Source organism: Gastrolobium bilobum, unplaced genomic scaffold (genome assembly GCF_033153095.1).
Source record: "Gastrolobium bilobum isolate Gb01-03AN ecotype WA unplaced genomic scaffold, APGP_CSIRO_Gbil_v1 utg43050, whole genome shotgun sequence".
NCBI classification, from domain to species: Eukaryota; Viridiplantae; Streptophyta; class Magnoliopsida; order Fabales; family Fabaceae; genus Gastrolobium; species Gastrolobium bilobum.
Genome location: NW_026895216.1, coordinates 118,580 through 132,972, shown reverse-complemented (window position 1 = coordinate 132,972; position 14,393 = coordinate 118,580). Strand labels below are relative to the sequence as shown.

General features: G+C 35.3%; 2 protein-coding genes across 2 annotated transcripts; one reads left to right on the top strand and one right to left on the bottom strand.

Moving 5' to 3' along the window:
• The first annotated feature begins 334 nt into the window (after positions 1–334).
• LOC133300363 (polyadenylate-binding protein RBP47-like) lies at positions 335–8,455 on the top strand. Its single transcript, XM_061499892.1, has 6 exons — positions 335–1,098; positions 2,054–2,519; positions 3,066–3,127; positions 3,213–3,343; positions 3,448–3,544; positions 8,069–8,455. The coding sequence occupies exons 1-6, from the start codon at positions 751–753 to the stop codon at positions 8,228–8,230; spliced, it is 1,266 nt and encodes a 421-aa protein (XP_061355876.1). The 5' UTR covers positions 335–750; the 3' UTR covers positions 8,231–8,455.
• A 532-nt stretch (positions 8,456–8,987) lies between these two features.
• LOC133300371 (serine carboxypeptidase 1-like) lies at positions 8,988–13,218 on the bottom strand. Its single transcript, XM_061499903.1, has 8 exons — positions 12,827–13,218; positions 11,004–11,111; positions 10,652–10,929; positions 10,302–10,562; positions 9,682–9,788; positions 9,492–9,578; positions 9,297–9,402; positions 8,988–9,218 (listed from the first exon to the last, which is right to left on the bottom strand). The coding sequence occupies exons 1-8, from the start codon at positions 13,191–13,193 to the stop codon at positions 9,069–9,071; spliced, it is 1,464 nt and encodes a 487-aa protein (XP_061355887.1). The 5' UTR covers positions 13,194–13,218; the 3' UTR covers positions 8,988–9,068.
• Between the last annotated feature and the right edge of the window lie 1,175 nt (positions 13,219–14,393).

Below are 14,393 nucleotides of genomic sequence, written 5' to 3'. Positions count from 1 at the left end.
TATTATATTTATTAAAAATTTATTTAATATCAAAATGCATCCCAAGGTGTTAAAATATGATATTTTTAAAATATCAAAATACATGGTGTCGTGTCTCGTGTCGGTGTCGATCGATAATGAGTTCTACTGGTGTTTTGATAAACTCTTCCAAAATAAATAAAAAGTAAAATAACTGAAAATATTCACGGAAACCAACAAAGCTCAACACATATTAAGATTAGATAATGAAAAGCATTTTTATTAATAGGAACCGTTAAGAAATCCTGAGATTTACTCAAAAAAAATCCACAGGATAGTGAGGGAAACGAACGAAAGGTGGCGGCGGATCCAGGTACTGAAACAGAGAGAATCGAAGCAAAGCAAAAGATAACAAACAGTGTTCTGCATTGCATATCCTTCATAATTAGATCCAACGGTTAATATCAAACCCCAATCACCTAATCCAACGGTCAGAACGAAAACCGCGTTTACGAAGCCAACCCATGAATCCTTCACCCTCTTCTTAATACCCTTGCCGCGCCCTCTTCTCTTTCTCTCTCTTCCACAATCAAGATTCATCCTTTCTCTCTCTAGAAACCAAACTCTTCTCTTCTTCTTCTTCTTATTATTCTTTTCCGTTTTTTGGTGTCTCTCTCTTTCGTTATTTCGCCTTCGACATTCGAATCTGCGAATTATAGAAAACGAGAGAGTGAAAGAGAGAGAAAGAGATAGAGAGTGGTTATCTAATCGCCGTTAATTAATTAATTTAAGATGCAACAATCGAACGGTTCTGATTCATCTCAACAACAACAGCAACAGTCGGAGCTGAACCAACAACGGCAACGACAACCGCAGGCTCAGCCGGTGGCGCTGCCGCAGCAGTGGGTGCCGATGCAGTACCCTGCGGCGGCGGCGGCGATGGTAATGCCGCACCACATGTTACCGCCTCAACATTACGCGCCGCCGCATTACGTGCCTTACCAGTACCAGCAGCTGCCACACGTGCTTCACCAGCCCCAGCATGGATCCAGCGGTGAGAACAAGACCGTTTGGGTCGGCGATTTGCATCATTGGATGGACGAAAATTATCTCCATCGCTGTTTCGCTTCTACCGGCGAGGTCTTATTCGTTTTCTAATTCTTGTATATATTCATATCTTTTTATAGATAGAACGCGATAATGCACGCATAATACGAGTGCGTTTTTTCGCTTCGTTTTTTTTTTTTTTTAGTTGATTTCGAGAACGTAAAAGAGCTCTTGTTTTTCGCTGTTGGGGCGTGTTTACTGTGTACTTTCGGAAGCTTGAGTTTTTATATGTAAAGACGTGGTTTTTATAGTTGGTGCTTCGGGTTTGTGTTTTTATGTTACAGTGTGCTTTTGAGGTTGCATGCTTGATTTAGGTTATGCTTGTAAACTGTTAACTTCATCGACATCGGAATAAGAAAATTTATTCCTAAGTGCAGAGACTATTAGTCTATTACTCTCAACTGTTGAAATTTAGAATAATTTTTATTATGTAATATTTTAAATTCAATACAATTACTTGTATTAGTATGTTATCCATATAAGTTATTTTAGTGGAGTGTATAAAAATTTCTCCTTTTTAGGAAAGAATAATCAATGGACCATACTTATTTGGGAACTAAAGATTGAAGAATGGAAAGGGAGATGTGGATATCAAGTTACCAACTTTAACCTTTCCCTATTAATTTTATTTTATTTTTTTTAAAATTTTTAATTGTGATAGCTGAAGTTCAGGTGGGAAATGAAATTAATTTAACTTTTCAAGCCCAAATAGATTTAACATGTGGTCTAATGATGGTGGCACTGGGGTACCATTTGATCAATGTTAAAAGAAAATTGATGGGAACTCCTTGGGATTATGTGTTTGTGTGTCCATTTGTGAACTGTTTGGTGATATTAATTGTTGCAGACAAGCTCTACTTCTCTGCCACTCTAATTTGATGAAAATAAACCTGCATTTGAAAACTTAATTTGTTATGATAGAAGATGTGCCTGTGCTTCTCATATTGTCGAATACTACGAAGCTGCTGACTATTATATATTTTTGCAGATTACCTCCATCAAACTTATTCGCAATAAGCAGACAGGTTTATCAGAGGGTTATGGATTCGTGGAATTCTATTCACATGCCACAGCTGAGAAAGTTCTACAGAATTATGCTGGAATTGTGATGCCCAATACAGAGCAACCTTTCCGTCTGAACTGGGCAACATTTAGCACAGGAGACAAGTGTTCAGACAATGTTCCTGATCTTTCTATTTTTGTAGGAGATTTAGCTGCAGATGTTACGGATAGTGTGTTGCATGAAACATTTGCTAGTGTATATCCTTCCGTTAAAGCTGCAAAAGTTGTTTTTGATGCCAACACTGGCCGTTCAAAGGGCTATGGTTTCGTTAGGTTTGGAGATGATAATGAGAGATCCCAGGCTATGACTCAGATGAATGGTGTTTATTGTTCTAGCAGGCCTATGCGAATTGGTGCTGCAACACCAAGGAAATCATCTAGCCATCAACAAGGTATGCCAAATCAAATTAGTTGCGTCTGATAAAATTTTTTTACTCTTTTTGTTTGGGAGAGAAAAAAAAAGTAGTACATCATACATTCCATTCAAAGATAATGCTTCTAGCCACCTATTTTACCCTCATTTTCCATTTGTTCTGCTTCAGTTTGTTACTGACGAACTTTGAGAACTAGAGTTCTTGTATAAATAGTAATCCTTTTCTTACGGTTTAACTGACAATTTCAATTTAGAAGAAGGGATATTGCCATGTCTTTCTAGATGAATAAATTCCTTGAAATAACAATTATTATGTCTTTTCCACAGCAAAAAAGAAGAAGAAGACAGTTATTATGTCTTCAACTGAATGATAATGAACTAATGGAACTCCTAGAATTCATTTCGTCATTAATTTTCCCTTGTCTTGGTTTTAGATCCCTTGAATTTGTTTTTGATAATTCATCTCTCAATTTTATTTTTTATTTGTTTTTCTATTGCATGCTACCATAAGGGTTTGGAATAATTTTACCGGCTGTGTATTTATTTTGTCTGTTTCCTTGTTTAGGAGGCCAGTCAAATGGCACAACCAGCCAATCTGAAGCAGATTCTACTTCTACGAACACAACTGTGAGTTTTTCAGCTCTTATTACTAGGTTTTGCATTTTAGCGATTTATTACTACTTTCCAATAGCTAACCCATGATTCATTATAGATATTTGTTGGAGGACTCGATCCTAATGTTACAGATGAAGATCTTAGGCAGCCGTTCTCCCAGTATGGTGAGATAGTCTCTGTTAAGATACCTGTTGGAAAGGGGTGTGGTTTTGTCCAATTTGCAAACAGGTAAAAGTTCTGCCATTTCAAATCTTTACATATCTACAGATAATATGTTTTTTAATCTCTTCATTGATGTAATCACTACAATATCATTCTGAAAAACTTTCCAGAAATAATGCTGAAGAGGCATTGCAGAAGCTAAATGGTACAACGATTGGTAAGCAAACGGTTCGTCTTTCTTGGGGCCGCAATCCAGCAAATAAGCAGGCAATACCTCTCTCTCACTAATATAATCCCACTTTCTCATTGTCATTATATTGGGTCTATTAATATAGGGGAACAAATTTTGTTTGATGACCAATTATCCACCTAGGAATACCATACATTTGTTAGAAAAGCAAACTCTCCCACCGCTTCAAAAGCATCTATAAGACTTGGGTATACAGCCATGTGGCTTAATTTGCTGTCCTTGTATGAATGTGTCAAAACAAATGGAACCGGTTAGTAAGGAGTCATGTTACAGATGTCATGTAATAAGATTATGGTGTCGGTTAAACGGTGGATGAGAAGCAACATCTTTGGTGGCTTAAGCTTTATAAATAGCTTATGTATTATGTGTTTGTAATATTGATAAAGTAATAAAAAAAAAAAAAAAAAAAAACAAGTGTGTGCCTTAGAAAAAGAAAGTGCCGTAGCACTTGAGTGAGAAAAAAATTGTTAGAGAGTCTTGGTATTGTTGTAGAGTTTGCTTCTAATATAAGAGTATTATCCATTCTCAATTGTTCTGTGTCCTTTACTATTATATTTCCAACAAGTGGTATCAGAGCCACTGATTCGATCATGTGTTAAAGACGGCTGAGATGATTCAACTTCAGATTCCAAATTTGACAAAGTCAAATTATGGCGACTGGAGCAAACATATGAGGACCCTGTTAGGTTCACAGGATGTATAGGAGCTTGTTGAAACCGGATACACAGAGCCTGTAGATGCAGCAGCTGAAGCGGCTATGTCAGATACACAAAGAAGGACACTTAAAGAAACATGCAGGAAGGATAAAAAGGCTCTATTCTTGATTTTTCAAGGTGTTGATGAATTAACCTTTGAGAAAATTCAAATGCAAAGTCATCCAAAGAAGCATGAGAGATCTGGCAGAAATCATGTGAAGGAGCTGAGAAAGCCAAGAAGGTACGAGTCTAGTCTTTGAGAGCTGAGTTTGAAAACTTGAGAATGCAAAGCGGAGAACCAGTTACAGATTATGTGTCACAAGTGCAAAAGGTGGCCAAAGAGATGAAAAGAAATGGAGAAGCCTTAGATGAAGTTAGAATCATGGAAAAGATACTTCGACCATTATCAAGAAAGTTTGATTATCTCATTACTGCCATTGAAGAAGCTAAAGATTTGACAGTGATGTCTATTGATGAGCTTGTGGGTTCTCTTCAAGATCACGAGCAAAGAATGAATTTGAATGATGTTTTCAGTAATTTGGAGCAAGCTTTGCAAAGCAAGCTATCATTTGATGAAAATCAAGCTAGAGGCAGTTATGGACGCGACAAAGGAAATCGTGGTGGATATAAAGGTGGCTACAACACTCGAGGCATATTCAGTGCTCGAGGTGGTCGTGGAGGACACAGTGGACGTGGTCAAACAAGTAGAGGATTTGCAAATGATACTGATGCATATGAACGTGGCCAAGGAAATTATAATCGTGAGCGAGGTCCAGGTCGTGGCAGAAGCCGAGGATTCATGACTCGAGTAGGAGGTAGATTTCAACAAAGAGGTGACAAATGTCAGATACAATGTTATAATTCCAATAAATTTGGTCATCTCAGTTATGAGTTTAGAGACATTCCTACATTTGAAGAGAGGAGTAAGTTTACATCAAATGAAGAAAGAGTTGATGAATAAACTATTTTCTTCACTTATAAAGGTGAAGAAGATAGTAGTAGAAACGTGTGGTACCTCTACACTGGTGCAAGCAATCGTATGTGTGGAAAAAATGAGTTATTTACAGAGTTGGACGAGAACGTTCAAAGAGAAGTTACATTTGGAGATCAATCAAAGACTCCAGTTAAAGACAAAGTTAAGATTATGATATTTACAAAGAATGCTAATAAAAAATAGGTTTGAAGCACTAGGTAGATTAGTGGAGATGGAGTGATGAAGAAAAGAAAGTGGAAGTCCTATTCTTTAAAGATGATGATGACTCAAAAGAGCAGACAGTTCAAGAAGGAAATGACCAAACTCCTCTACTAAGTCCTATTCCAACAACCCCAGCATCTACACCATCAACATTAGGAAGCAGTAGTAGTAGCAATTTAAGGGGAGTACCAGCAAAGATGAGAAGCCTAAATGATGTTTATGATGCCACAAATGAGGTACAAACACCATTTGATTATTCATTATTTTGCTTAATGGCTGATGTGATCCACTGCACAAGATGAAAAATGGAAGAAAGCTATGGATGAAGAAATTGCAGCAATCAAAAGAAATGATACATGGAAGCTTACAACTTTGCCAAAAGATCACAAGCCAATTGGAGTAAAATGGGTGTACAAAACAAAGACTAATCAAGAAGGAAAAGTGGAGAAATACAAAGCAAGATTAGTGGCCAAAGGCTACAAACAAAAATATGGTGTTGACTATTAAGAGGTTTTTGCACCAGTGGATTGATACTATCAGGTTACTCACAACAGTTGCAGCACAACAGAAGTGAAAGATATACCAGATGGATGTGAAATCAGCTTTCCTCAACGGTTACCTGGAAGAAGTCTATATTGAACAACCATCATGTTATGTTAAAAAAGGAGAAGAAGATAAAGTTTATCAGTTGAAAAAGGCGTTATATGGATTGAAGCAAGTTCCAAGAGCTTGGAATACAAGAGTAGATGAGTACTTTCAGAAGAACGGATACGTGAAGAGACCGCATGAACATGCTCTATACACAAAGAATAATGCAAATGGAGATATAACGATTGTGTGCCTCTACGTGGATGATATGATCTTCACTGGAAACAATCTAGGTATGTTTAATGAGTTCAAGGAAGCTATGTCTAAAGAGTATGAAATGACAGATATTGGAGAAATGTCATATTTTCTTGGAATTGAGGTAAAACATGTGGGAGAAGAAATTTTTATGTCACAAAAGAAATAGGCAGAGGAGATTTTGAATAAGTTTATAATAAAAGAGTGCAAGCCAGTCTCCACACCAATAGAAGCAGGAATGAAGATGAAAGTTGATTCAGATAGAGAGCTAATAAATCCTACACAAGAGCTTGGTCGGAAGCTTAAGGTACTTGACTTTTACTCGACCGGATATTATATTTGCAATTGGCTCAGTTAGCAAATATATGGAGTAGCCAAAGCAGGATTACTTCAGTGCAGCAAAGAGAATTTAAAGATACATCAAAGGAATTGTTGATCATGGCTTATTCTATGCACATTCTGAAGAATCAAAGTTGATTGGCTATTCAAATAGTGATTATGGAGGAGATACAAATGATCGTAAAAGCAATTCTGGATATGCTTTTCACATTGGCTCGGCAATATTTTCATGGTCATCCAAGAAACAACAAATTGTTGCTCTTTCATCATGTGAAGCAGAATATATGGCCACAGCAACGTGCACGTGTCAAGCGATTTGGTTGAAGAATATTTTGAATGAATTGCATCAGGAACGAGAAGGTCCAATCACTTTATATGTGGACAATAAGTCAGCTATATCACTTGCAAAGAATCCAGTCTCCCATAGCCAAAGCAAACCCATTGACGCAAAGTATCATTGTATTCGGGAGCAAGTTAAAATAAAGTTATATGATAGTATACTGCAGAACTGAAGATCAATTTGCAGATATTTTTTCAAAGGCATTGAAGACAGATTTATTCAACAAATTCAAAGAAATGATTGGAATGCAAGGTCGAGTTTGAGGGATAGTGTTAGAAAAGCAAACTCTCCTACCGCTTCTAAAATCATCTATAAAACAAATGGAATCGGTTAGTAAGGAGTCATGTTAACTGATGTCATGTAATAAGATTATGGTGTCGGTTAAACGGTGGATGAGAAGCAACATCTTCGGTGGCTGAAACTTTATAAATAGTTTATGTATTATGTGTTTGTAATATGGATGAAGTAATAATAAAAAAATACAAGTGTCTTAGAACAAAAAAGTGTCGTAGCACTTGAGTGAGAAAAAAATGTTAGAGTCTTTGTATTGTTGGAGTTTTCTTTTAATATAAGAGTTTTCTTTTCTCCATTGTCTCTGTCCTTAACTATTATATTTCCAACAACGTTGCACCTGTTTAAGGAAAGCAGTTTGTATTTGGTTCCCAGCTGCTTACATCAACTTAGTCTAAGTTTGTTGTTATCCACTCCCCATTAAGCTCCAATTAGCGAGGGTGGAGTGAGGGCAATCTTTGTACGCAGCTTTACTCTTGCATATTTGTAAAAAGACTTTTTCGGATTCAAAACCATGACCTTTCCTAAGTTTGTTGTAAACAACTCCCTATTAAACCCTCACTAGCGAGGATAGGGTGAGGGCAATCCTTATACGTAACCTTACCCTTGCATAATTGTAAAGAGCCTTACCCTTGAAGCCTTATCCTACGTTTGTTGTAGTCATTTAAAAAAATTATAAGAACATTTGTTTTTAAAATCAATGGATAAAAGATTATTTTATCATCTTATCTCCCCATAAAATTCTTTAGTGCTAGAGTACTGGATTGTCCTCATGCTGTCTGTCATTAAATTGCATTTGTGGTGATTCTTTCTCAATTGGTATATCTTTGGATAGCAGTTTAGAATGGATTTGGCCAACCCCTGGAGTGGGGCATATTATGGGGCCCCTATTTATGATTGTTATGGATACGCGTTGCCGCCACCTCATGACCCAAGCATATATGCTGCTGCTTATGGGGCTTACCCCGTTTATGGAGGCCACCAACAGCAAGTAAGCTGAATGAAGTGCACTGCAGGAGTAGCTCTCACAACAAGTTATAACAGCATCACGCTTGAATGATCAGATTAACTTCTCTACCTTTTAACTTGCTTGATCTGTTGAATTCTTAAGAATCCCTCCTAATTGTGGAGCGGAGTTGAATTTTGACAACTTGAGGTAGCAATGTAGGGATTCAATTATTTATTTATTTAGACCTGAGGAGTAAATGACTAATGAGGAACTTGTTTAGCGGAATAATTGTCTCAAGTATGACAGTGTGAGTGCTTGCTTGCATTTTATTTGTTTCCGGCAGTTCACATTAGAGTTTTGCCTTGGTTTGCTTTTAAGGGCCATTTAATTTCTTCTTTGCCAATATTTTAATTGCATGTGCCTATGCTATTCAGAGCAATTATACAATTCAAGTTCATCTTATTTAGGTTTGAGATCTTGTTCATTTTGATGATTTCTATGAATCATGAATTTCTGATGTTGTTTTCCTTTAGTTTCTGTATGTGCATTAACATGGCTAAATAATTGAATGCAGAGAAAGCTGTGGTCCCTTAAAGTAATTAGATGCACTGTTTTTTAGTTTGGATTGGATTGGATTATTTTCCTTTCTATGGAGTAATTTGGTCCACATAATTTATTAGTTTGCCTAATCTATGTCCAAATAAAATTAACACCCCACGTCCACACTAAATGATAGAAATGTCATGCAATTGCGAAGGAATAAGCTGCTGCTGCTGCTTCTTTTATCTTTTTTCTTTTTAAAGTAGGGGTGAAAATTTTATAGATGAATTTTCCTATGAAACTCATCTATCAAATTTTCACATCAAATTTAATGAAATTCCAAAGAGACTTAGGAGGTTAATTTAGGAGGAAGTTCTCCACGAAGGAAAAATGAAATCATGGTTAGTGCTCGCTGTGGTTGGTAGCTTGGAACCGTGTGCCCTGCTCCTCTTACAGTGACGAGTGTGAGCCCTTTGTACCCAACCACGTATCCTCCAACCTGCATATTGTATTTGTATGCAGTAAGATTACATAGATGTGGCTTTTAAGTTCTGAATTTATAGTAATGCCTCATTACCTCATTGCCAGAGTACCATGGACGCCATTCTGTCTCCACTGGAAGTTTCATTGCATTTACTGAATACCTAGATGATGTTATGGGAACACGTCCATCTGTATCGCCACTGCATTATCGCATAATAACAACAATGTTTCTCATAAAGCCGTGACAGTGTCTTGAATGTAATAGAGCAATTTGTAAATTCTATATCACCTATATATCCAGGTGCTTATGCCACTTGATATTAACCGATTTATGGTGGGTAGAATAGTTGCAGGGCTATCTGTCCAACCCACTCCGCTGAGCAGAATCAATAGACGTAATAATTCAGGAAATTGAATAGTTACAATTAATGCATTCTGAAATTATAGGGAGGAAAACATAATTAATGAATTCTGTGTACCTGCAAGCAACCCATTTCGAGGCTTTAGCATGAAGAGCCTCTTGAACCTCAGCCAGATTTAAGTAGGAATTGGTATAATCGTCAGAACAAGGGTCGAAGTTGTTTCCCTACAATGTTTAATATAGAAGTGTTTCTGGCTTAGTTTTGTGTAACATATCACTCAAGTAATCTTTGAGTTCTTAAATTTCATTTAAGCATTACGTAATTAATTTCTCATTTCTGTGAACTTTATGAAGTTTACATCTCAGCTGGTTTGTCCAAACTTGTATGATCATTATTGGCGCTGTCAATTTGTTTGTTACATATTTAAGGGTGCCATAGATTGGATGAATTAATGTAGTTATTTTAATATACACAGCAGAAAAACTTAGAGCTTATTTTACTGGAGCAAGTAAAAGTGAGAAGGTGGTGGAAGTTAAGATTGTAACTGAACATAAAAAAGGAAAACGTAAAAAATGATAATGCATTTAAACTTTACTATAAGTAAATAGATTACTATCCTGAGTTTTGTTTTTTCTTCCCTCTTTATATACTTAACCAATTAGACTCCCCTACTCCTAATTCAAATTTCACGCAAAAAAGAAGAAAAGAAATGCAAAATAGCATGTCATGCAACTTACAGAGAAAGTGGCTGGACTAGCACCAGTTTTTGTTGCAGCTAAATCACAAGGTGAAGCATATAGGTTGTATATATTAAGGTTTCCAACCTCATCATCCGCTGTACTCTGATATTTGTAACATTCACTTGTAAAGTCAACGCTCTCAAAGTCACAATGTCTTTCAATTCCTTCATGGGTTTCGTCAGAGTTAAGCGCATGTGTCCAGAAATAGTCATACATTCCCTTTGAGCACATACTATCATCTATCCAACCGTTCCCAATCTGCACTAAGAATAAAAATTTGAGGCCAAATAAACTCCAGAATTAAATGTAATAAATTGAATATTGTACTCTGGAAAGTTTTGACTCACCGCAATTCCTTTCAGGTTGATCACAGTGTGATTTGTACTTAGCTTATTATTTGAGAGAATAGTGTCAGCTAGTTGAGGAACATAATGACCAGCATAGCTTTCTCCAGTTATGAAAAAGTCACGAGTTTTATACTGTGGAAATCTCTCAAGCCAGTTCAGAAGAAAAGTGTAAGAATCCAAGGCTGTGCTATTGTCACCAATTTTAGAGTAGTCTGAAGAATTGTTTGAATATGAAAAGCCAACTCCTGCTGGAGACTCTAGGAAAATGACATTTGCCACTGCCAATTATATATAGAAGCAACTCATCAGTTATGAATCATGAACATTTCTCATCTAGCTAGTGCATGCTTACCTTTGTTCCATGCATATTCATTTCTGTAAAGTGTTCTTCCATCACTGTTGACTCTAAAAGGTCCCAGTTCTTCCATGGCTCCATACCCCAGGGAAGAGCATCCAGGCCCTGTATATAATCATATACATTTAGTGACCTTCCTTTTTATACTAAGCACTGTGTGCATACATCAAAACGGAAAGCATTAATTGTGGCAATCATTATGATTTTCTCAAACTGTAACCAAATGCAAGCCATTAGGAATGGTAAGAGGTTTTGGTAGTCTGCATGAGGTCATAAGTTTTGTTTTGAGTGAACACTTAAACCCGGAACAAGTTCAAACCTTAGTGCTATCGTTGTATAAAAAAAAAAACTGTAACCAAATGCAATATTATGTATGCCCTTAAAATGCTATATTTCCCTATCATTCCTCGAGGGGAAAAATATGTAGTTGTTTTCAAATTTCGTGATTCTTAGTACTGGGGAGAAGTATAATTTTAAAAAAAAGTTCAAGAGTAAACTAAAAGGGAGACTGTTGGTTACCAAAACACAAAAATGAGAAAGGGAAGTTGCAAAATTTTGAAAGATGTCCAAGAAAAGTAACTCAAGTGGCACAAATTTTTTATTGGACCTATTCATGTAAGAAGAGGTGATGTTTTGACATTCATTATGGCTGAAGGGAAGAATTAAGAATGAAATCAATGACTTTAATGTTGAATAGAGAAAGAAGGGTTCTTAAGTCACTTACAACAATATTTATTATTAACGTATAGTTTTTAATATATTACTAGTTTTTATTTTAACTTAATAACTAGTAAACTAGTATGTATCATGTAATCCAATACCCATTGATGCTGCAATGGTGAGAATCACAGAGCCAAAGGCACCAAAAATAAGTGTCTTCCAACGTGTGCACGATGGAAACGCCAAAGAATTTATGGGTCAAGAATTATTATCCCGTTTGGTGGGAGACATGACTAATAGCTTCCGTGTTGGAATTCCACTAGGTATGATGCCAATATTTGAGTGCAGCAATTGATTAGGAATTAATCATCTTATCAAATATAGCAATCAATCGTAGATAAGAAATTAGGAGAATAACTCATGGCTATCTTACCGTGTTTGGCCATGGAATATATGGTAGGGTCATAGTGTCATATTCAACATTCAATAATACACTTTATGATTCCCGATATCTTTTTCAGATTCTTGTGTTTTTATTTTTATTATCATTACATTTTGCACTAAGATTTATTTGACAGTTATTCAGTATCATGATATAAATTATCAAATAGATATATATATATCAAAATTTTAATAACAATATTATCCAACTTTAAGTTTTAACCCGTTAATAAATATATTAATTTAAAAAACTACAAATTATTAAAATTGTTTAACATTGGCCAAAATATGATTACTCTATGAGTGATTGATATGATTAGTGATTATATTTTATCAAACATATGTTTAGTGATTATAATAATAGATGAATGGCTATAATATTCATAAAAAAAAAAATTAATTTGTTTATAATAATGATATCTTTTGATGCTATTGCATGTCCTAATTTTTTTTTAATAAAAATCTCAACTGATTTAGGAGTTAATCGGATCCCTCTTAAACTTAAAACTTATAACAAAAGTTAAGTTCGACCCAAACGGGATCATGGTAAAATCACAAAATAACTGAGTTGCTATTGCTAAGACAATAGAAGGGTTATTATATGTAGCTCAAACAATAATTAAATTTGAATTCATGTTAGTTCATACATGAAACATGTAATAAACTATACATGAGGTCAAGATCTACCAGCAAACCATGCAAGCAAAATATATATTTACCTCCATTTAGCCATAGAACAAGAGGCTTGGTAGAAGAATTATGAGGTGACTCCACAAAATAGTAGAACAGTGCTCTCCCTTTCTTGGCATCCACCGTTACATAGCCTGCATATTGATCGAAATCCACACCTTGGGGTTGTCCCGGTAAAGCTTTCACTTTGTCAGCTTCCATAAGCCCATATTGGTTCTCAACTACATGTACCACGAGTTCAGCTCCATCAGAAGCTTCTCCATGTGAGGGTTTTTGAGACCTCCGTGACTGAAGAAACTTATAGAGGTATTCACTCTGTTTGTTTGCGTTGCATGATATGGCGAAGTGGCACATAAACAAAAACAGAGAGCACAATAGTAATTTGATAGACAACATTAGGCTTATCTTCTTTATGTTAACAGTGTGTGTCGTGCCACACCCCTTCCAAGCTCTTAAATGTATATTTATATATAACCAGTTAAATTTTAACGTAAGTATAAAAAACAACTTGTTATGTTTTATATTTTAAGTGAGTGGGATACATGTAGTAAATATTAACTGGAATTAATTTTAAATTAATTATATTTATGAATAAGAAATTTGACTTGAAAAGGTGTCTTTTCGTCGATGAATAAATGTGTCTTTTCATCCTAATAGATATATTGTTTCATTCTTGAATGTGTGTCTTTTTGTGTCGAACGGAAGTGTCTTTTCATGTCAAACATATGTGTTTTTTCGTGTCCAACGTATGTGTTGTTTCGTCGTCGAATAGATGTCTTTTGAATCATGACCTTACGTTTTCTATAAGAGAAAAATGTTTATCATTCTAAATGACATAAAATTATGTCATTTTAAGAGAGGGATAGACACAAGAAAATATTTTTTTATTTAAAATTTAAATTAAAAAAAAGCCACTCATTCTCTCTCCCATGATTTCCATTCCTTGTATTTATCTCTCTCTTAAAATAACATAACTTATGTCATTTAAAATGACAAACATCAAACCCTTTCTATAAATATATAGAGAATCAGAATTTTAAAGTAGTTTTTCATTTTGCATATATCTTGTATTCCACTCTAGTGTGATTAGTCAGACATAGATTGAGTTCGATGAGGCTATTATATTTGGAAGTACCTCCACGAGAATAGAGATAATTCATTCTATAATGAGAGATATTTGTCCACGAATCTTGGGCATCATAGAGAGGATAAAATTATCTTAAGAACAGTGTTTAACACTAGGCTCAAATTTTTTCTTGTTACATACATATTTTCGTATCGTACGCTCTGACTTAATGTTATTGTATGTTTTAATTGTGTGTGTGCATTTCATGGAACCATGAATAATGTTCAAATGATTTCTCTAACAGAGATTACCCCTTTCATTGATTTTATCATCATTTTGGATAACAATATTGCTCATAAAAAAAGTTGAAAAAAAAACCTCTTATATCTTAAAGGAATTGCTTAGAATCTCACATATGCATTAATTAATATTGGATATCGTTTGTCTTTTGCATATGCAGTATATATAATAAAGGTAGTGATGGAAAGGTAATATTCTCCCCCGATGTTTCCCACATCAACTAAAGCGAT

Excerpts from the sequence above, each read along its gene's own strand:
- LOC133300363 (XM_061499892.1), top strand. The coding sequence starts at position 751 with ATGCAACAATCGAACGGTTCTGATTCATCTCAACAACAACAGCAACAG. Across the intron at positions 3,128-3,212 it reads CTACTTCTACGAACACAACT|ATATTTGTTGGAGGACTCGA; the intron begins GTGAGTTTTTCA and ends GATTCATTATAG. Across the intron at positions 3,344-3,447 it reads TTTGTCCAATTTGCAAACAG|AAATAATGCTGAAGAGGCAT; the intron begins GTAAAAGTTCTG and ends AAAACTTTCCAG.
- LOC133300371 (XM_061499903.1), bottom strand. The coding sequence starts at position 13,193 with ATGTTGTCTATCAAATTACTATTGTGCTCTCTGTTTTTGTTTATGTGC. Across the intron at positions 10,563-10,651 it reads TCAACCTGAAAGGAATTGCG|ATTGGGAACGGTTGGATAGA; the intron begins GTGAGTCAAAAC and ends TTCTTAGTGCAG. Across the intron at positions 9,219-9,296 it reads CATGGTACTCTGGCAATGAG|GTTGGAGGATACGTGGTTGG; the intron begins GTAATGAGGCAT and ends TACAATATGCAG.